The sequence below is a fragment of the Moschus berezovskii genome, chromosome 2, assembly GCF_049115385.1.
Source record: "Moschus berezovskii isolate FMDL1 chromosome 2, NW_MosBer_1.0, whole genome shotgun sequence".
Lineage (NCBI taxonomy): Eukaryota > Metazoa > Chordata > Mammalia > Artiodactyla > Moschidae > Moschus > Moschus berezovskii.
This window is the reverse complement of record NC_142461.1, coordinates 20,949,165-20,972,525: the sequence shown is the minus strand read 5'-3', so window position 1 is coordinate 20,972,525 and position 23,361 is coordinate 20,949,165. Positions and strand designations below refer to the sequence as shown.

The window sequence follows — 23,361 nt, the reverse complement described above, 5'->3', positions numbered from 1 at the left end:
ATACTACAGTTTGTCCCAAACTTTAAAAACTATTCATGAACTCAACACTGAACTATTGATGGCTATGAGAATTGTTTCCTAGCCTTTTTGAAAATTTCAACCCATTTACGTTTAAGGTAATTATTGATAAGTACAATCCCGTAGCCATTTTCTTTATTGCTTTGGGTTCAAGTTTATATACTCTTTCTGTGTTTCCTGTCTATAGAAGATCCTTTAGCATTTGTTGGAGAACTGGTTTGGTGATGCTGAATTCCCTCAGCTTTTGCTTGTCTGTAAAGCTTTTGATTTCTCCTTCATATTTGAATGAGATCCTTGCTGGGTATAGTAATCTGGGCTGTAGGGTATTTTCTTTCATCACTTTAAGTATGTCTTGCCACTCCCTTCTGGCCTGAAGAGTTTCTGTTGAAAGATCAGCTGTTATCCTTATGGGAATCCCCTTATGTGTTATTTGCTGTTTTTCCCTTGCTGCTTTTAATATTTGTTCTTTGTGTTTGATCTTTGTTAATTTGATTAATATGTGTCTTGGAGTATTTCGCCTTGGGTTTATCCTGTTGGGGACTCTCTGGGTTTCTTGGACTTGGATGATTATTTCTTTCCCTATTTTAGGGAAGTTTTCAACTATTATCACCTCAAGTATTCTTTGATGGTCTTTCTTTTTGTCTTCTTCTTCTGGGACTCCTATGATTCGAATGTTGGAGCGTTTAACATTGTCCCAGAGGTCTCTAATACTGTCCTCATTTCTTTTAATTCATTTTTCTTTTTTCCTCTCTGTTTCATTTATTTCTACAATTCTATCTTCTAGTTCGCTTATCCTGTCTTCTGCCTCTGTTATTCTACTGTTTGTTCCCTCCAGAGTGTTTCTGATCTCATCTATTGCATTATTCATTGTATATTGACTCTTTTTTATTTCTTCTAAGTCCTTATTAAATCTTTCTTCCATGTTCTCAATCCTTTTCTCCAGGTTATTTATCTGTAACTCCATTTTGCTTTCAAGATTTTGAATCATTTTCACCATCAAAATTCGAAATTCTTTATCAGGTAAATTCCCTATATCTTCTTCTTTTGTTTGTGTTGGTGGGCAATTATCTTGTTTCTTTACTTGCTGGGTATTTCTCTGCCTCTTCATCTTGCTTATAATGCTTTGCTTGGGGTGGCCTTTCCCTCTTCTTGCAGTTTGTGGAGTTCTCTTTATTATGTAGTTTCTTCGCTGTGTGTGGGGTTGGACGGGTGACTTGTCCGGGTTCCCTGGTTAGGGAAGCATGTGTCGGTGTTCTGGTGGGTGGAGCTGGATTTCTTCTCTCTCCTTTAGAAGACAATGGGCTGCTTTTCTGGGAGCCTGATGTCCTCTGCCAGTATTCAGAAGTTGTTTTGTGGACTTTACTCCGCGTTCAAATGTTCTTTTGATGAATTTGTGGGGGAGAGAGTGGTCTCGCCATCTTATCCCTCCACCATCTTGTTCCTTCCTCCCCAGAACACTGGATTCTTATATTCCACTTGGTCGTGGAGTATCTTTTCCCAGCTGCTCCAGCAAGGTACAGCCACTGTACCTTACCTTGGACGAGGGGTATCTCCTCAAGGCTGCCCCTACTGCTTTGAATGTGGATCAGCTCCTCTCGGCCCTCCGGTGCCCAAGCAGCCACCGCCTCCTGGACGTGGTACAGCTCCTCTCGGCCACTGCCCTAACCCTGGGCGCGGGGTAGCTCCTCTCAGCCACGATTCTGCACGTGGTCGGTTGAGCCTCTCACGTCTGCGCCGCCGGAGCCGGGCGTCTCTCGCGTCTGCCTGCTCTCTCTTTTCTGTTACCTTTCCAAGGCAGTGATCTAAAGCAATCAGAGGGTTCATCTCCTTTATTTCCTGTCTCTCATTGATCGATGCCCTTCTTTTTCCAGAGCTGTTTTTTACCTTAACCCCCAAGTTCAGTTTTAAGCATAAAATGTGATCAGAAAAATGAATGGGATTATTCAGAGTAATAATACACATTCTCACCATTACAACTACAGGATTGGCCAAAAAAATTGTTTGGGTTTTTCATAAGCTGTTATGGAAAAAACCAGAACGAACTTTTGGGCCAACCCAATACATATCCCCCTCTACCTTAGAGGGCTGTCAGTAAGATCCTTTGGTGCATGCATTTGCTTCGAGAAGTGTCTATTGAGCAACTGGAGCAGATAGGCAAGGATCTGTCCTTTAAAATAAATTTTAACAAGTCCCATCAACCAGCTCGCATCAGCTTGCTTTCTAACATGACATTGGGAACTCCGGTAGGTTTTCTAGCATCTTGTATTTAACTGAGCTTTCTTGTGGATGGATCTAGAACATCCTTCAACTAGATTTTCTTCTTATGCATTGAGTGTCTTGATGCTGTGAATTTTTGGCCAGATTAATCTTTAATTAATTGATTAAATTAAGTATCAAGTGATTTTTAAGACAAAATTAGGAGTCAACTTATATTTTCTTAGTCTAGTTTTATGACCTTTGTACACAATTGGATTTTCAGTTGAAATTAGCCCTAGTATTGACATTTTGCTAAATGCCAAACATTAGCTCTTTGACTTGAGGGGGGATTCCAGCAAATGCTTTCAATTCATTCCCTAAACACTCCCAGCAGCATCCATGTGTTGGGCCGTCATCGCACAGTCAGAAACGTGCATCTTTGGAAGGACCTTTTAAAACAGCATAAAGCGAGAATAATTCTCTGTTTTGAGCCCCCTTGCCCAAGTTGGTACGTAAGAGGATCAAAAAGTTGATTAACCCAACGTAATTTAAAATTGTCTTATGGTAGTTATTTTATGGTAGTTATCAGATACAGTTCAGCTAGACAGCTGAAGTTTTGCCTATCAAGAATTTGGTTTTTTTCTTTTGAACTTTTTATTTTATATTGGGATATAGCTGATTAACACTGTTCTGATAGTTTCAGGTGAACAGCAAAGGGACTCAGCCATACATAAACATGTATCCGTTCTCCTCCTAACCCTCCTCCCATCAAGGCTGCCACATAACACGGAGCAGAGTTCCCTGTGCTGTACAGTAGCTGCTTGTTGGTTATCCATTTTAAATATAGCAATGTGTACACATCCCTCCGTTTCCCCCAGGCAACCATAATGATGACTGTGTTTTAAAAAATATGTCAAGCAGGGAAACAGGGAAAAGATAGGAAGAGCAGAGAGTCTGTCTCCGCTTCAGTCTGTGAGGAAGCCCTTTGCAGCCTGCCTTTCATGCCTCCACACAGTGTGGGCTTCACAGCCAGTCAGGCCCCAGTTGGAGTCCCAGCTGTCTCTCCTTCACCAGCGAACAAGGTAATTAGGGGATTTATGGGGATTCTGTGGCTGGTGGTTAGACCCTCCTCTCAGGGCCGTGGTGACAGCCGCCTGAGTCCTGGGAAGGAGAAGGCCCTGGGAGAGCTCCTCCACTTTCACACGTGCTGTCTCCACTCATCTTAGGCCACTGGCTAACATTTATCTTTTGGCATTCATTTCAAGCCATGCTGGAGATATCTCCAAAAAGATGATAATGGTAATGAATGCTGAAGCACTAATATTTAGCAAGCCCCCTTGTATGTACCAGGCCCAGCAAGGACATTACATGTACTTTTAAAAATTTACTTTGTACAAGAACTTATGAGGCAGGACACAGTTGAGGCTTATATTTTAAACGTATTAGGGCTTGGTTCTGATTCCAAAGCACTGCATCCTGTTCCAAGGATCTCTTTCTCGGAGTGTGAAATTCTGTTTCTACCCTCACCCAAAGCCTCCCGGGTGGCTCAGTGGTAAAGACCCTGCCTGCCAGTGCAGGAATGAGGGTTCTATCCTTGGCTCGGGAAGATCCCCTGGAGAAGGAAATGGCAACCCACTTCAATATTCTTGCCTGGAGAATCCCATGGACAGAGGATCCTGGCAGGCTGTAGTCCATGGGGTTGCAGGAGAGTCAGACACGACCTAGCAACTGAAACAACAGAACAGCGGTCAGCCAGCACATATCTTGAGCTGGGTGCTGCCCTAAGCCCTTTCTATGTATTAACTGAATTAAGGTTCACCGTAACTTTCTGCAAGTCCTATTGATGTTCCCATTTTTCAGATGAGAAAACCAAGGCACAGAGGGGCTCAGTAACCTGTCCACTTACACAAGGTCACAGAGTGTAAACTGGGTCTCAAACTCGGGTTCTTAAAGCCCCCAGCTGTCCTTCCCCTTTCACTTAAGCAGTTCTTAACACTTGTTTTACAATAAGTCTCAGACTAATCAATGAAAAGACAGGAATTCTCTCCTCCTTACCTTAACCATCCCAGCTGTTCTTTCTGCTTTTCCAGTAAACTTGCAGAATTCTTTTCCTTATCCTTGCTACAGTCCTTCTGAAGTAGTGATATACTGACTATTTCATCCAAAGGCTAAACCAAGACTAACGCCTAAGCAAGGAAGAACAAATAGTGAATTCATTAACTGGGAATGTATTTACAATCCCCAAGGCTCATTGTGCAGGCAGTGCTTCTGTATCATTTAGAGTTGCTAATAAATGAAAGTCTTTGCATCTTTCCAAGCATCTTGATATTTACCAGTCTCATATTTTACCATAGGAAGCAGCTTCAACAAGCATATTCGTGTGTTGACAGTTCTAATTAATACAAGTAATTAGTCCTGACAGTAGAACTGTGAAAAGAAGACCCATTCATAAATTTGCTAATTATGTCACTCTGCTCAGAATTTAATTGCAGTCTAGTCTTTAATCATTTCTGTATATGGGCAAAAGGCCAGCTGACTAAATTCTTCAGACTTTTACATTTACCACTCGTAAAGGAATTTTGTCAAAATTAATTTACCATTGGAACATAACAGTCTGGTGTGCAGAAGTGGCATAGAACAGAGCTCCTTCTGCAGAGAAACAAACAGGAGAATGGGAAAAGCCAGGCAAGGAAGGAGGGAGGAAGAGAGGAAGTCATCAAGAGCATCCACACCCTTTCTTCCATATCTACATCTACAAGGTTTTGTGTACTCATATTTCAGTGTTTTTCTAAAAAGTAAGGTGGTTTTATTTAGGCTGTTCATATGCGCATGGTACAGAAAATTTGAAGACAATTTGTTACCCAGATCCAAAGTTGAGCCCTCCTCTCTCTGATGTAAATAGCCTACTTTTCAAACAAGGACGTCTGTTCTAAAACAGGGTTTTTCTAACTGAGCTCTATTGAGAGTGTGTGTGTGTGTGTGTGTGTGTGTGTGTGTGTGTTGTGTGTGTACGTACATATGTGCTCAGTCATGTCTGACTCTTTTTGACCCTGTGGACTGTAGCCTACCAGGCTCCTCTGTCCAAGTCCATGGGATTTCCCAGGCAAGATTATTAGAGTGGGTTGCCATTTCCCCCTCCAGGGGATCTTCCTGACCCAGAGATCGAACTCTCATCTCCTGTGTCTCCTGCATTGGCAGGCAGATTCTTTTCCACTGTACTACTTTGTGAAAGTGTAAGTTGCTCAGTCCTGAAGAAGGAAATGGCAAACCACTCCAGTACTCTTGCCTGGAAAATTCCATGGACGGAGGAGCCTGGTAGGCTACAGTCCATGGGGTCGCAAAGAATCAGAGACGATTGAGCAACTTCACTTCTTTTCCACTGTACCACTTTGTCAAAGTGTAAGTCGCTCAGTCGTGTCCGACTCTTTGCGACCCCATGGACTATACAGTCCATGGAATTCTCCAGTCCAGAATACTGGAGTAGGTAGCCTTTCCCTTCTCCAGGGGATCTTCCCAGTCAAGTGATCGAACTTGCATCTCCTGTGTCTCCTGCTTTGGCAAGTGGGTTCTTTACCACTGCACCACCTTTGGGGCTGGATAATTCCTTGTTGCGGTGGGGTGGGGCCATCCTGTGCACCATGGGATGTTGAGTAGCATCTGACTTCTTACCCACTCCGTGCTTATGCATCCCTCCTCCCAGTTGTGATGGCCAAAAATATCTCCAGACACTGCCATTGTTCCATAGGTGGGCTAAATTGGTTGAGAACCACTGCACCAGAGTGTAAGTTTAGATGAAAAAAGAATCAGGTAAACTTGTGTATAGGATGCTTACATAGAAGCAGCTGTTGCAAAATCAATAAAGCACATCACTTAAAAACAATTTGGTAATATGAAATTCAGATGGAATGATGTTCCTTGAATTTTAGTACCTCCTTCAGTATCAAGTTCCCTCTGGTTCTCTTGGATTGTAAGTACAGTAGAGTTTAGTATTAATAGTAGAGTTCAGTTCAGTTCAGTCGCTCAGTCGTGTCCGACTCTCCGCGACCCCATGAATCACAGCACGCCAGGCCTCCCTGTCCATCACCAACTCCCGGAGTTCACTCAAACTCATATCCAGAGAGTCGGTGATGCCATCCAGCCATCTCATTCTCTGTCATCCCCTTCTCCTCCCGCCCCTAACCTTTCCCAGCATCAGAGTCTTTTCCAGTGAGTCAACTCGTCGCATGAGGTGGCCAAAGTATTGGAGTTTCAGCTTTAGCATCAGTCCTTCCAATGAACACCCAGGATTGATGTCCTTTAGAATGGACTGGTTGGATCTCCTTGCAGTTCAAGGGATTCTCAAGAGTCTTCTCCAACACCACAGTTCAAAAGCATCAATTCTTCGGCGATCAGCCTTCTTCACAGTAGTTGTATCTAAAATCCTTTGCTTCTCATGTTAGATACACTGGACTCTTAGTTTTCATGGATTTTAATATTTATAGAGTTCTGACCACTTTCAGATGACCTTAAAATTGTGGATACTCAGCTGCAGGTGTTCTTTGTTTTCAAGTTCATGAATTCCTCCCTTCTTGTCTTGCCTCCATCCAGTGCTTAGGTACCCAGTCCTTTGTTTCAGTTACTCTGTTACAAATACGTTAATGCCCTTGCTGCTCAGCCCTTCATCCACCTATATGGAAAAATCCTCAGACTTCAGTGAGCCCAGCCACGGGGCATCAGGGACCCAGCATCTGGCAAATGAGCTCAATTGGAGAATGTGACCCAACAGCAGACTGAGCCTGTTATAAATGATGTGTCGACATCCCCACTGTCCTCGACTTCCCACAGAAAATAGAATCCACCTGTAGGTATCACCTTCAGCATCCCATCATGAAAACTACAAACCTACCCGCATCCACTCCCACACTTGTTCCTCCTGACAGCTGGGCAGGGAGGGCTCTTTCCTCTTTTCAAAAGCTAGTCATTCACCTGTCTTCTCTGCTCAGGAAAATCTGTTGTTACTGATTAACCCTCTCTCCATTCTGTCTTCAGCTTTTGAGTCTTTACCAGATCCTTCCTATCAACATGTCAACCTACTCAAGTCTCTTTCCTCCCTCATCCCAAAGAGGAGGAGACAGGTCAAGAACTCGACTTTTATTCACCACCTTTCCTTTGCATTTACAGTCTCCAAAGTCTTCCCTTTCACTCTGGATCTTCGCTTCATTTCTTCAGGTGTGCTGCTGCCCGCCACCCCCCTTGCTTTAATGAAAGTTCCCCAGTGATCTCAGTGTGGCTGAGGCCTGGAGACACTTCTCTTCCTTAGGTGTACTTAACGTTACCTAGTCACTCCTTGAAACCCTGCCTTTATCCTCCAGTTCTCCTAATGGCCACCCTCCCTTTTCCCACTGTTACTCTGCTCTGAACCTTTTTCTTGGTCTTCTTTGCGGGCTTCGCCCGTACCCCCAACCCCCACCACCACCCCTTGCCACCTTGGAATATCAGTTTTCCTAATGACTTTATTCTAGGTCTTCTTCTCTTAAGCTGTAGTTACTATTTGTACTTCAAATTTATCTCCTCTGCCCAGATCTCTTTCTGAAATCTTAGATAAATGAGCTCAAGGACATCTCACGTGCATCATGTACAAAGCTGAATTTATGGTAGCTTTTCTACCTCCCCAACTTGCTCCCCGTCAGGTGTTACCTCCTGGGTGTCGGTTGGAAACCAGGTGATCTTGATGCTAACTCAAAATATGCCTCAAATCCACATCCACTAGCCTGGGCCACTGTTATGACTGCACTGTACGAGGTCAGGACAAAGAGGTGTGAGAGCCAGATCCCATAGGGTCTTTCAGGCCATTGATAGACTTCAGTTTTTCTCTTGAATGAGATGGAAGCCATTAGAGTGTTTTGAGCACAGGAGTATCATCATAATTTAACTTGATTTTGTAAAGGGTCACTGGGGCTATTGTGTTGAAAATAGTCAGTGGGGTGGCATAGTGGGTTGAATGGTGACACCCCCCTCCCCAGGAGATATATTAACCCAGAGCCTCAGAATATGACTGTATTTGGAGTAAGCCTATTTGCAGATGTAGTAAAGTAACAAGGTGACATCATCTTGATTGGGTGGGACCTAAACCCAATGAACATGAGTTTGAGTAAACTCCGGGAGTTGGCGATGGACTGGGAGGCCTGGCGTGCTGCAGTCCGTGGGGTTGCAAAGAGTCGGACGTGACTGAGGGATTGAACTGAACTGAAACCCAGTGACAGCTGTGCTGATGAGTTAGACAAGGAGAAGATAGACACAGAGGAAGAGGCACAAGTGGAGGCAGAGGCAGAGGGAGCAGCAGGAAGACCAGTTAGGGTCCTGCTGCAGTAATTCAGGCAAGGGAGGACCACTGTCCCCATTCTGATGGCAGCCGTGGGGGAGTGCAGAGTGGTCAGCTTCTGGATACGTTTTTGAAGGCAGAGTGGAAGCATCTTTGACAGAATGGTGGTGATTATGAGAGAAAGAGAAGTGAAGGGGGAGTAACATTTTTAGCTGAGGGCACTGAAAAGTTGGAGTTCCCATTAACATGAACAGATAGAGCAGGTTTGCAGGGGGGAAAAATAGAGCTCAGTCTTAGACCTGGAGAAAGTGACAGGCTTATGAGAGCTCCATGTGGGGATGGAGTAGGTTGGTTCAGTATGAGATTAGATGACAGGTATGGTCTGGAAGTATCCGCATGATGTAAATAATATTTAAATTCGTGAACGTAGATGGAATCGCCAGGGCAGTGAATATCAATGGAGAAAAAGATCAAGGACTGAGCCCTGGGAGTCTCCAACATTAAGGGGTTGACGAGAAAAGGAGGTGCTGGCAAAGGAGAGTGAAGGAACCAGTGAAGCAGGGTGAAAAAACAGAGAAAAAAAAGCAGGTGGTCCTAGAACTGGGGTCCCCAGCCTCTGGGATCTAATGCTCGATGATCTGAGGTGGAACTGATGGGAATAATAATAGAAATAAAGTGCACAGTAAATTTAATACTGTGTGTGCTGTGTGCGTGCTTAGTTGCTCACTCGTGTCCTGCTCTGCGACACCATAGATTGTGGCTCACCAGGCTCCTCTGTCCATGGGATTCTTCAGGCAAGGAGACTGGAATGGGTTGCCATGCCCTCCTGCACAGAATCTTCCGAACCCAGGAATCAAACCCAGGTCTACCCACGTTGCAGGCAGATTTTTTACCAACTGAGCCATCAGAATCATCCCCCAAACCACCTGCCTCCCTGGTCTGTGAAAAAATTGCCTTCCATGAAACTGGTCCCTGGTGCCAAAAAAGGTTGGGGACCGCTGTCCTCGAAGGCAAGTTTTTCTAGGAGGAAAGAACATTCGTCTGTGCTAGGTGCCCCGGTGGTTCTGGGTAGATGAGGACTGAGAAATGACCTGTGGGTTTAGCAATGCCAAGGTCAGCAGAGCTGTTTCAGGATGTGAACAGTTCCTTGTGTGATATAGACCCTGCTATTGTCTCTTGTTCCACCAGAGTTGAAAGCCCTGTTGAGTTTCTTAATCATCCCCCACCCCTAATAAAGAGTGAAGAGAAGGACCCTGATGACTCACATAGGCTCCATTACTACTGCTGGGTTCCCCAGCCTTCAGTAGTATTAAATATATAAATTCCTGATGCTATTCATCCTAAACGACAGAGAATTGCCCATGTGAGAAGTGGCCTAACCACAAAGCAACATTTGCCTTTGGTGTGGACCATCTCGCCTTGTGCTTTTTCAGCGTAAGGCCAATAATGGAAATTCCTAATTTCCCTGCTGTAGTACATGACCGTGTATGGAGGGGTTTCTCCTCAGGGTCCTGCTTAGTGGCTCTAGAGCAGCACCATCTTATAGAAGTTTCCGAAGTGATGGACATGGTCTTTTATCTTCTGTGTCCAAAATGGTAGCTGCTAGCCACATGTGCTGAGTGCTTGGAATGTAGTTAGTACAACTAAGGCACTGTATTTTTAAGTTTACTTAATTTTAATTCATTTAAATGTGAAAATAGCCATGTGTCTTGGGAGAGACCCAAGGGTCTGTAGTTCAACAGACTCTGCAGGTGATTCTCTTACATACTGAGAAGAATGGTTTCCCGTGTTTAGAGCTGGGCTCCACCCCTGGAATTCCTGACTTACTGGGTTTGGGGATGAGGTGTGAGAATTTGGGGCTTCCCAAGTGGCTCAGTGATAAAGAATCCACCTGCCAATGCAGGAGACACAGGTTTAATCCTTGGGTCAGGAAGATCCCCTGGAGGAGGAATTGGCAACCCACTACAGTTTTCTTGCCTGAAAAATTCCTTGGACTGAGGAGCCTGGTGGGCTATACTCGGTGGGGTTGGACATGACTGAGGCTGGCACACAGTAAGCATTTGACTTGTTAAGAGGTTACCAGGTAATGCTCAGAAGCTGAACTGGAAATGACTTTGAGAACCTGATGTAAAAAATGGGTCTTCTCTTTGTGAGGTGACCCCAGATCCCCAAGAGCCAATTGCATAAATGCCATGTAACAATTAATTTCCAGGATATCCCGAGTGTACCCTATGAACGTTATGAAAATCTTTTAGCTATTTTCTCATGATCCAGTAATGAACAGTGCCTGACTCATGGAGGAGCTCATAGTTCTGGGAACTGAACCAGCAAGTCTGAAGTCTGTAGGACAGGCCTTCAGGAAGGGTGAGCTGAAGCTCCAGTTCTTCGGTGGAATTTCTTCTTTGTCCAGGAAACCTCAGCTTTGCTCTTCGCGGTTTTCAACTAATTCAGTCAGGTCCGCCTGGATTTACTAGGATGGCCTCCCTTGAAGCCAACTGATTAGAGACATAATGACATAAAGGATCATAGCTTGAAAGAAGTGGTATTTGTTCTGCTCCTTGAAGAATAGGAGACGTCTAGTCAGTGAGGACTAAGGGCATGGATATTCTAGAGAAAAATGAGCAATAAAAGTTGCCAGGACAGGAAAGTACAATTGATATTTGCAGAGTGGCCAATTGTTGCTATATGATCTTTCACTGAATCTCCCTTTCTTCATCTAAAAACAAATGGGTTAAATGCTTGTCATAACTCTCTCCAAAAATGGAACGAGGTTGTGTTTGAGGGTGTGTTTTGGAAACAATAAACACTATTTGATCTCTAGTAAAGAAGGCAGAATGCCAAAGAATTGATGCCTTCTAACTGTGGTACTGGAGAAGACTCCTGAAAGTCCCCTGGACAGCAGGGAGATCAAACTAATCAATCTTAAGGGAGATCAACCCTGAATGTTCACTGAAAAGACTGATGCTGAAGCTGAAGCTCCAATATTTTTGGTCATCTGATGCGAACAGACAACTCTTTGGAAGAGTCTCTGTTGCTGGGAAAGATCCAGGGCAGAAGAAGAAGAGGCCATCAGAGGATGAGATGGCTGGATGGCATCACTGATGCAGTGAACATGAACTTGGGTAAACTCCAGGAGATGGTGAGGGACAGGGAGGCCTGATGTGCTGCGGTCCATGGGGTCGCAAAGAGTCAGACACGACTGGGAGACTGAACAACGACAGCAAAGCACTGTGAATACTAAGATGCTTCATAGCAGTGTCAGTGGTGGTGGTGTTTGTGTATGAGCTTGTGTGGTGAAGAAAAACAAAAACGTTTGGGCAGTAAAAAAGGGCCTGATTCTCGTGGGCTTTGTCTACAATAATGCTTGTTTGGGGAGAAAAAGTATAGGGTTGGACAAAAAGTTTGTTCATGGTTTTGCATTACAGCATATGGAAAAACCCAAATGAACTTTTTGGCCAACCCAATAGTTTCAGTTGGATTAATAGGAAATAAAAATGTCCCTACATATGCAGTCACACCTGATTGCCACAAAGGTGTGGTAGGCATTTGATCAGAGCCTAAGATAGCTCAACATTTTTTTTACACAAGTAGACCTTAGGCCTCTATTTTGGATGCTTGAGATATTAGAGGTAAGGGAGAGTCATTTATTATAAAATTATTGAATAGTTTGCCTAAATAGGGAGAGAGAGTTAAATGATTTCCAAGAAAGTTGTTCCCAGGCAACGGCCCTTGTAGCCAGTTGACCTGGTCATCAAAGAGAGCACTGGGTGGGGATGGGGGATGCCAAAGTCACTGCCATTTGCAAGCTTCTTTTTTCTGGCCCCCATCCCCCATCCCCAAGCTCTGCTCTACAAACCAAGCTAATTTTGCCAAGCCAATTTCCCCTTGATTTTTAAAGCCCTACGCATTTTGGATGAAATTTAATCCACATGTTCCTCCTGAGTCTCTTATGCCCAAGCCATGAAAATGTTATTTGTAAGACATGATTCCATGTTTGAAGTCACTGTAAAGTATTTTTAGTAGATTTTCATTCTTCGTCATGCAAAATTTTTCTCGGTTTGTTTTCTTGTTTTATTTAAACGCATTGTATATGATTGTAACACACTTCCTGTGGTAAGACACAAAGGGAATCTTGAAGCCAGAAGGAGGGTCTATTCTAGCACAGGTGAAGCAGCCAGGTTTTCCTTGCACAAATTTGTAGCTGCTGCTGCTGCTAAGTCACTTCAGTTGTGTCCGACTCTGTGCGACCCCATAGATGGAAGCCCACCAGGCTCCCCCGTCCCTGGGATTCTCCAGGCAAGAACACCGGAGTGGGTTGCCATTTCCTTCTCCAATGTGTGAAAGTGGAAAGTGAAAAGTGAAAGTGAAGTCGCTAAGTCGTGTCCGACCCCCAGCGACCCCACGGACTGCAGCCCACCAGGCTCCTCCATCCATGGGATTTTCTAGGCAATAGTACTGGAGTGGCTTGCCATTGCCTTCTCCGTTGTAACTGTTATCTCTCTTCAGTTTGTTATGTTGTGTCCTGGACTCCTTTTCACCTGGTCACACCCTACCCCAGCCTTCTCCTATCCCACTCCCTAAAAGGGTACCCATGAAGACGAATAGGGAAAAGGGAAAATGAGAAATAATAGAATCAAACTGCCTCCTAGGACACATTTCTGTGTTATACCATGTGATTCTTCCTATCCAAAGCTGAGTTCATTTAAGTTATTTCATGAAATGTCTACAAAAACGAGAAGTAAAGTCAAATTTAGGAGCAGTCTGCAGCTTCTCATTCCTAGGGCAAAATAGATGGTGATATATGTTTAGGGCTGAGCTAATTGAAAAGACACTTACTCCTTGGAAGGAAAGTTATGACCAACCTAGATAGCATATTAAAAAGCAGAGACATTACTTTGCCAACCAAGGTCTGTCTAGTCAAGGCTATGGTTTTTCCAGTGGTCATGTATGGAAGTGAGAGTTGGACTGTGAAGAAAGCTGAGCGCTGAAGAATTAATGCTTTTGAACTGTGGTGCTGGAGAAGACTCTTGAGAGTCCCTTGGACTGCAAGGAGGTCCAACCAGTCCATCCTAAAGGAGATCAGTCCTGGGTGTTCATTGGAAGGACTGATGCTGAAGCTTAAACTCCAATACTTTGACCACCTCATGCGAGGAGTTGACTCACTGGAAAAGACTCTGATGCTGGGAGGGATTGGGGGCAGGAGAAGAAGGGGACGACAGAGGATGAGGTTGGATGGCATCACCGACTCGATGGACATGAGTTTGAGTGAACTCCGGGAGTTGGTGATGGACAGGGAGGCCTGGCGTGTTGCGATTCAAGGGGTTGCAAAGAGTCAGACACGACTGAGCGACTGAACTGAACTGAATTGAAAAATGGTTTTATTTTTACCAAAGTAAGCAATGTTTTGTTTGTTTATTTTTAAACCTTTGCATGCGTGTGTGTGTTTGTATGTGTGTCTGCGTGTGTGCTTGGTTGCTAGGTTGTGTCTGACTCTTTTTGACCCCAAGGACTGTATCCTGCCAGACTCCTCTATCCATGGGTTTCCTCAGCAAGAATACTGGAGTGGGTTGCCATTTCCTTTTCCAGGGCATCTTCCCCACACAGGGACTGAACCTGGGTCTCCTGCATTGTAGGAGGATTCTTTACCTGCAGAGCCTTTAAAGCATTGTCTCTTTGGAATCTCACGTTATGGACCCGGTTTTATCTTTACATGAGGCATCCTGCTTTATGTGTGTCTGTCTCTCAGAGACATCTGTGGGCTGCAGAAGGGCACCAAAGCAGCCTTATTTTTAGGGTGTGGTGGAGATTTGTCTCTGTTCTGAGCACTGATTCCCGCATAGGCAGCGGGTATAGCATCCAACATGGTAAGAGACATTTCCCACCAGGAGGAGCTAAGATGAGAGGGGTTAAATTTTGATTTCTCATGACTCTGAGCTTATGAAATACTTTCCTATCATTTAATAAAACATTGGTCCCCAAAAGTGCCCCTAAGGCTGTGGTTTCTGGTTGGTTATTTTTTCATGAAGAAAATGAGGCCCAGAGGGGTAACTTTCTTAGGCATTTCATAAGGTGATGGGGGTTATTCGTGTGTGACTCTGTCTCTGCTGCACTGTACACTCCAGGAGGGCAGAGACGTCCTGTCCATCCTATGGGGGCATTTGAGGACTTCTGTGGGCTTTAATTTTGGAAGCCCCACCCCCTACTGCATATAATCTCAAATGTGTTCAAACATGTGACATACCAGCCGTAGTATACTAATACATTTTTAAGTAAATGGCTATAAATATATATATGTATATTTATGAGTTGAGATAGTAAATGATCGATATGGTACATTTCATAGGCATTTAATCAAATATTTATTACTGTTCAGTTTTATAGGTTTTTTTTTTTTCCCACTTAGGGAACCAATTAATTGTTTTGAGATCTCAGACATTTTCACAGGCTTAGTCCCTGAGCACTGGTCCCACAGAAGATAAAGCCATCCCCCTGCTCTTTTCTGCTCTGGGAAGGTGCTTAATAAGTATTTGTTGGATGAATGACCACCTAGTGACAGAGTGAAGGAATGAACAAATGGGTGAACAGTAAATGGGTGAACAGTAAATGGGTGAACAGTAAATGGGTGAACAGTAAATGGTAAAGTCTGATATTAAAGCCCACGTAAGCCCTGGATGGCCTATTCCTTTTACACAGCCATCCTGGTGGACACCCCCAAACTGCATTCAAAACATAGCCCTTGTCTTTCTCTCATTCTTTTTCAAACCGATTTTCTCCCCTATTACAGCTAAGGCACACGGAAGAATAGACTACAGGTTATTTGCATTTTGGTAGTTCTTACAAGGGCTTCCCTGGTGGCACAGTGGTAAAGAATCTGCCTGCCAATGGAGGAGACTCAGGTTTGATCCCTGAGTTGAGAAGATCCCCTGGAGGAAGAAAGGGCAACCCACTCCAGTATTCTTGCCTGGAAAACCTCATGGGCAGAGGAGGTTGGCAGGTTATGGTCCGTGGATTCGCAGGAGTTGGACACAACTTAGTGACTACTACTTAGTGACTACACATGCGCACAGAGTTCTTATGAAGGAGTAACCACTTTGGGGTGATAATCAGTCCTCTGTCGAATTGCCCGAGTTTATTTGCTTTGCCTTACAAGTGTGGGATAAAGGGTGGCTGTCACAAAAAATATTCATTTTTTTGACAAAACCAAAGAAGTGGTCTTGCCTGTCTTTTGTTTTGTTTAGAACTCTAGGTGTCAGCTCTCAAGTGTTTCTCATCTGTTATCTATGTTTTCAGGAGATGCGACCTTTTTTTAATCTAAAAGTGAATCTTTGTGGTTTCTCTTCAGAGCTCTTGGATTTGGATTTGGTAACTATTGCACATGATAGAAAGCTAGAGACTTCCCTTCTTGGGCAAGAAAGAAATATAAAGGGAACCATGAGAAGGGAGAGGAACGTGAAGATTGTATAAAGGACAGGGCCATGCTTTCCTTCCTCAGCCCTGAGTTCACCTCTACATGTTAGATCGCTTCAGTCGTGTCTGATTCTTTGCGACCCGTGGACTCTAGCCCACCAGGCTCCTCTGTCCATGGGATTCTCCAGGCAAGAATACTGGAGTGGGTCGCTATGCTCTCCTCCGGGTGATCTTCCTGACCCAGGGATCAAACCCACATCTCTTAAGTCTCCTGCATTGGCAGGTGGGTTCTTAACCACTAGCACCACCTGGGAAGCCCTGGTTCACCCCGAGAGAAGTGGATCCTCACTTTTCTTATATAAATGGATACCAGGATAGATTGCTCTTCTCAGATCATCCCAGGATCTTTAGAGGCTGTGATGGATCTCGCTGGATGGCTCCAGGACAGACCAGGGCTAAACTAAAGACCTGCAGTACCCCTTGATTGGCTGAGTTTGTGGGCCAGAGGTGCAATGATGGAACTCACTCTCCATCCATGGAAAGTCTTTGGCACTGAGTCCTTCAGCAAATACTCACTGACCCCCTGCATGGGGACCCCCACAAGGACCAGACAGACTTCTCCCCAGAGTCCAGACCCTTGGTCAAGCTCTAGTTTGAGGTATAACTTGAAATGGCCTTGGTTTTTATATCTCATTTTTTGGTTGGATTTGGTTGTACGTGCATAAGTGTCCTTGTGTTTTCAAAAGGCTGAAACCTTCTGTTTATAAAGTTGGAGAGGGAAAGAAAGCCTGTAACATAGAAAATGGAAATGTAAAACTTCAGTTCCTCCACTGCTTTATTTTTTCTGATTTCTTTCAAAATCGCTGAATGGACTTGGACTTCAAAATAAAGGAATGCAGAGTCCTTCTTGAGTTTGTGTTGTCCCCTGGCACTATCCTTCCTCATGGATTCCTGCCTGAACTTCCAACCTCTAGGCACTCTCTTGCGTCTTCAGTATTTGCTTTTTCCAGTGTGTGTATGTTGTATATACATGTATGTGTCCTACACATGGCCATGTATACACACACACATATGTGTATATATATGTATGCATATGTGAGTATATGATTGTCCTTAAACGATTTGATCGTCCTTAAACGATTTGATTGTCCTTAAATGATCTTTCTCTAAACTCATCTAGACCATTTAATTTGTGGCAGGAATCCCAAAGTATATTCTCCCCAGAGAAAGAACAAGATTTGCCTGGCATCAATTTAAGAAAATAATTACTTAAGAAAATTGTGCAAGATGTTTTCTTACACTGGAGATCCTTGTGACATGAAGTAGGTGCCTGTGTGGGGGGACCTCAGGCCTAATTTTGTCCAAAGAAGTTGGGAAGATAGTATTTTCTTTTTTTTAATTGAAGTGTAGTTGATTTACAGTGTTATATTAATTACTGCTATACAGCGCAGTGATTCAGTTATATATATATATGTGTGTGTGTGTGTATTTAATATTCTTTCCCACTATGGTTTATCATAGCATATTGAATGTAAGTTACGCTAGACAGTAGGACCTGTTGTTTATATATAAAAGCTTATATCTGCTAACCCCAGACTCCTTTCCGTCTCTCCCCTAGGCTCTTCCCCCTTGGCAACCACCAGTCTGTTCTCTGTTGTCCATGATTCTGTTTTATTTGTGTCATATTTTAGATTCCACATATAAGTGATATCATATGGTATTTGTCAGGAAGGTAGTATTTTCATATTCCACTCAGCTTCCTCATGCTTTGCCATTTACCCAAAACTATCCCCTTTTGAAGGTTGGTATTTTCTTTATTTAGAGCAAAGCTCCGTTGCCTTGGGAGTATTTTCGAAAACAGTTCCTAGATATGACCTCTTCCTCTCCCTTCCCTGTCCCCTTCATCAGGAACTTTTCCATTATTTTACATTTGAGTTGTTTTCTTTTTAGAAAGCAAGGTAAATTCGACTGAGAATAAGCAAGTGGAAAAGTCGTAGAGATGGTCATTCTTGGAAAGGCCAGGCCTCATGTTATCACTGCTGTTATTGTCTTTTATGGAGTGATAACCAGGGGAGAAGAACCTTGACCTGATCCTTTCGTTGACAAAATCACAGCTGATTTTATCTCCCTGGTAGCGTGTCTGTGAGCCTTCACACACAGCTCTAGGGCCAAGAACTATGAGTATTCTGTCCTAGAGCTGTAATCCTGTCTGCCCTCCTAGCTGCCACTCCTGTGCGTCCCTTTTGCTCACATGAGCTAGTCAGTAGCAGAATGCCCCCCTACCCGTGATGAACTTGAGGCTTTGAAGAGAGGAGACCCGCATGCCTCACGGCCTGTCCTCGATCTTGACACATGGCAGCCGTGTTTCCCATCCAGGACGTCTTTTGCACAGCACTGGGTGTAAAATTTAAGTAAACAGAATTCCGACTCTCCTCTGCCAAACATTCAGAGTTCTAAGCATACTTAACCGTCAAATGTAAGTCTGCAATTTGGTTTGAAATTAACTGGGCCATTTGCCGGTGTTGAACCAGGTGGGAGGAGAAAGTCAGTTGAGGGACACAGAATTCTTCCGTGGAAGGTTAACAGTGTACCAGCTGCACATTGGATTATCTGTGGCGCAACTTCAAAGAGAAGCCACAGTTGTGACACAGTCATGTTCTACCCTGCCTGAGCACAGCAGACCATGTCCTGGGGCCCGCTGAGCTGTCCGGGTGAGGACCGCTTGTGCTTGTAAGCTTGCTTTCTGGGGTGCCTCTGGCCCCTCCAAGACACTTATTTCCCTGAGAAGAAGTGGAAGGAAACCCATCTGCCTTGTCCATCAGGTTGCTGTCCCGTTACAGGGAGAAGGGGCCTTAGGAGGGCGCCCCCTGGTGCCTGGGCGCTGCTTCTAAGCCGGCAGCAGGTCCTGTGACCGGCCTGCTGCACGCCTCTGGACGGACCCCAGTACTGTTTTTGTGATTTTTTTATTTTATTTTTGACTCTGATGGGCCTTCAGTGCTGCACTGGCTTTTCTCTAGTTGCGGCTAGTGGGGGCTACTCTCTAGTTGCGGTGCACAGGCTTCTCATGGCAGTGACGTCTCTCTTGCAGAGCATGGGCTCCAGGGTGCACAGGCGTCAGTGGTTGCGGCTCCTGGGCTCTGGAGCACAGGCTCAGTAGCTGCGGTTGTGCACATGCTTAGTTGCTCCTCAGCATGTGGGATCTTCCTGGATCAGGGATTGAATCCGTGTCTCCTACATTGGCAGGTGGATTCTTTACCACTGAGCCACCAGGGAAGCCCCTGTCCTTGTGATTTTTTTTTTTTTTTTTGCTCTTGATGGTATTGCATATGTAAAACTTGTGCTTCATTTATTCTGCCCTTGTCGTTTAAAGAGACATCATCTTTTTCTAAGAGGCCCCGCACCAACAGGCCCCGCACCAACAGTGGCAAGAGGCCGTGTGTTTGGTCCGAGATACAGGTTCCTGGCTATGACAAGGCTGTGCCTGACAAATCAGACTGGGAAACCAAGTCACTGCCCTCCTGAGGTTCCTCTGTCCATGGAAAAGGGACCTTTGTGGTCATTTCATCCCGTGCCTTTGTTTTCAAAATGAGGACCGTGAGGCCCAGCGAGGTGAAGAGCCAGGGCTAGACCTTGCCCCTCTGGTTTCCCAGTTTGGATTTCTGTCAGCCTGGCCCTGCAGCTCCTCCTCTGTTTTGCATTCACTATGGCCTTGCCTTCGTGACCGCCTCCTCATTTTCTCTGTAAACATTAATATGAAATATATTTGCTTTGTTTTTCAGCCTTGCCTGCCGCCACCACCACCGCCCTGCCCACCCACCCGCCGTGTATCCAAAATAGCCGCCGGAATCATGAGAATGTTAGGTCTTTAGATGTTTATAATCTGAAAGAATCCCTTCTATTTTTTTTTATAATAAAACTACTTGGATGTCAGTATTTTATGTTGGAAAGGCGAGCCAAGTTCACAATGCAGCAATTACAATGCAATGCATTATGTATAATTTGTAGCGCACCCCAGGAGCAACGGTAAACCGTGAAATGCCATCCCGGCCCCACAGCACAATTAGCAGGATCAAACGCTGCCCAGAGAGGAGCACAATGGTTGTTGTCCGAGGTCCACCAAAGTAAGGGAAAGTTCCGATAAAAGCAGTACACCCCAAATTATATAAAAAGCAGCCCCTATATCAGGCTGCAAATATGTCAAGAAACTTCACTGCTAATTGAGGAAACCTTCTGAGGTTTAACAGCTCATAAATTCGCGCTGGGAATGCCCCATTGTTCTGGGGTTATAAGTCTTGTCTTTGAAATTTAGCAGTTGTACTTTTATATTGCATTCCTCCAAGAGTCCCGTTGTAAACATGAAGGGTTTGCATTTTAACATAAATTTGAACAGTGTGGTTTGAAAAGAGCTCACCACATCAAAGGGAGGCTGTTTGGGCATGTTTCATAGATTCTTTTTTCTATAGTATTTAAAGCTACAAACGACTCATGGAAGTATGTTCCATTTAGATCAGTCGTACTAGTGTAGTTTTTAATGCCCTTGTTTTTCCTTCCCTGAGAGTGCCTGTGTCAGAAAATGGGGCTGCTGAGGCTTTGACCAAATCAGTTGTCCTAAATCTAGAATCTTCAGATCCATAGGGACAGCTCTGGAAATGTTGTTCCACTTGGTCTAAATAACAGTAAATTTTGTGCCTTTCAATGGTCTTTTTTTTTTTTTAACTCAAAAATCTCCCCCTTATGAACTCTCAATATTTTCTTTTATCCACATGACAATTACAGCCTGAAGTCCACGGGGTCACTAAGAGTAGGACATGACTGAGCAATGGGCTTCCCTTGTGGCTCAGCTGGTAAAGAATCTGCCTGCAATGCAGACCTGGGTTCGATCCCTGGATTGGGAAGATCCCTTCGAGAAGGAAATGGCAATCCATTCCAGTATTCTTGCCTGAAAAATCCTATGGACAGAGGAGCCTGGCCGGCTACAGTCCATGGGGTCACAAAGAATTGGACACGACTGAACGACTAACACACACCCCAGTGTCCTCATAGTCCCCCAGTTTTAAAAAAGAACCCACAATTTTTTTTTTTGCTGAGCTACCAGCTAATGTGAAGAGAGATGTGGGTGGTGCTTCTGAAGCAGTGTGGTTGTGGGGAGTGTGGGGACCACTGCTTTTTGGTCTAGACCCTGGGGATCTCAACCTCGGGAAGTCACACGCCATGCCGAGCCTCAGTCTGGATGTAAAATGAGGACAGTGGTTAAACTTCTCCGCATCTTCCTCCCTCCCGTTCCTGCTGGTTCCTTTATTTATTCATCCCGGAGGGGAGAATATGAACACAAAGCCTCAGTGCTCACCCCACAATTCACCCACCACCTAGGAGGATGCACTAGACTGAGATCGCCAGAATCCTGTAATTTGCTAGAAACTACTAACCGTGGCATTGTGTGTGTGGAGAAAGGGGACGTGGTCCTGGGAGAGCTCAGAGCAAAGTGGGGCACGGCCACTTGCCTGAGAGCTGGGGGAGGTGGGAACGATCCCTGGGAGTCAGTGTTGATGGAGGGCAGGCTTACTGGACTGGCTACAGAGCTTGATCTTTGTTCTTGGATGAAAGGAAACTCCTCGAGGGCTTCAGGCCGAGGATAAAGTTGATGAGATGCATGTTTTTGGAAAGCATTCCAGCTCCCCTGTGGAGGATGGCTGGTTGGAAGATCAGAGCATGGGCAGGACACCGTCTCAGGGCTCAGGCACCACCCAGGCTCCTGAAACAGGTGGCTTAGGCAGGGCTGGTGACAGGGCAGGTGCTGGGGAAGGGCCGAGTCAGAGGATTGTTCAGGTGACGATGACAGGATTTGGTGATGGGCTGAAGGGGGTAGGTGAGGGAGGGGCAACTTCCAGGACAGCTGGGGTCTGAGCATGTGTGACTGACTGAGTGGATGGCAGGAACATTCCCGGGGTGGGGCAGCTTGCAGAAAGTCATCAGCGTAATAGCAGAAGACCCTGACCCTCCAACACTTTGCGCCAGGCGCTGGCGTCCGTTACTCCCTTCCTTTTGGAGCACATCTCTAGGTACGTTTCTGCATCACACAGACAAGAAAATTGAGGGACGATGAGGAAAGTGATTTCTCCGAGAGCCCAGAGGATGGGGCAGAGCCAGTATTCAAAGGCAGCTCTGTCTGGCACCAGAGCTCATTCCCTTCCACCAGAGCCGGGTGCCAGAGGGCCCTCTTATAAACTCTGATGTCCACTCCAGACTCAAAAGGAGGGTTGGGATTCTTCAGGATGAAATGGCCAAAAGAGAAAACAGTGAAGCCTGGTGACAGGGCCAGAGCCCCAAGAGACGCCACATCTGGTTCTTCCCCCCCGTAGCTGCGCAAAGCAGGAGACCCAATCACCCTCTCTGGGCTTCAGTTTCCTGGCTCTGAAATGCAGACAGAATGCCGCTATCCCAGGTCCTCCTCAATCTCACTCTGAAAATCCATGATTTTAAGATGTGCTGGCTGCGTCTCACATAGACTCTCTTTCCCACCTGTGACACAGTCTTTAAAGCTTCTTTCTTAAAACTATAGGTAGGCCTTTCAGTACTCGCCTTTTCTCTGGTCACGGGACACACTTAGATATTCCCAAAGATGCTCAAGAGAGCAACATTTTCCTCCCCACTTACCTAAAATCATGTTATCCGAAATAAGCTTCACTCTAGATTCCTAACTTGGAATTGAAAGTTCAAAAAATTTTGTGCTGAGGTCTCCCTTTCTGTTCATAAGTTTGCTTTTACTAGAAATTATTTGACAGATGCGTAAGAAGAAGGTAAGGAAATGGCATTCCAGTGTTCTTGCCTGGAGAATCCCATGGACAGACGAGCCTAATGAGCTACAGTCCATAGGTCGAACAGAGTTGGACATGACTGAAGCAACTTAGCACAGCACGAATTAGCTATTTTTGTTACTGAGTCTCCATAGCACAGGCCATTTTAGAATCGTTTCTGAACAATTCTAGGTTAGTTAGAGGCAGGCTATTTCAAAGGTGTGCCCACAGTCTGAGAAAGCCCCTGGCTCCTCCTCAGACTGGGAGGACTTGTTTATTGGAGACATTTCATTTGCAAGGCATGTCTGTTAACACACAGACTCGTGCCCACACACAAGCATGCACACACACACACACACGCTCTTTCTTTAATGGATCAGAACTTGGTATGGGTGGGGCGAGTTAGTCAGACCTAACAGAACACAAAAAATAGCAGTGCAGCTCAGGTTAAACACCGTCGAATACAAAAACACAAGCGTGTTTTTAAGATGGCAGTCCTGCCTCTGGGGTAGTTTATCGTGTCATGGAAGTTCAGCACCATCCCAGTTCGGGGCCAACTCTGACCCAGAGGAAGCATTTCTCAGCTCCTGGTGCAGAGAGCAAGGTTCCTGTCTGTTCGTGTTTGTGCACAAGCCTGTCCCTGCC

At 45.0% G+C, this 23,361-nt stretch overlaps 1 protein-coding gene across 4 annotated transcripts in view; it reads left to right on the top strand.

The window, feature by feature from the left end:
* Positions 1 to 23,361, top strand: part of RHBDD1 (rhomboid domain containing 1) — a 152,080-nt gene that overhangs the window by 109,323 nt on the left and 19,396 nt on the right. For 2 of the 4 annotated variants that reach the window (XM_055396891.2, XM_055396890.2), the window contains one exon: positions 19,702 to 21,184. The exons of 1 other annotated variant lie outside the window; for it this stretch is intronic. In XM_055396891.2, coding sequence (XP_055252866.2) covers positions 19,702 to 19,949 — 248 coding nt within the window. In that variant the 3' untranslated portion in view covers positions 19,950 to 21,184. Of the gene's footprint in view, positions 1 to 961; positions 1,039 to 19,701; positions 21,185 to 23,361 lie in introns of those variants that run through there. One more of the 4 variants, XM_088845224.1, reaches the window with a different exon arrangement.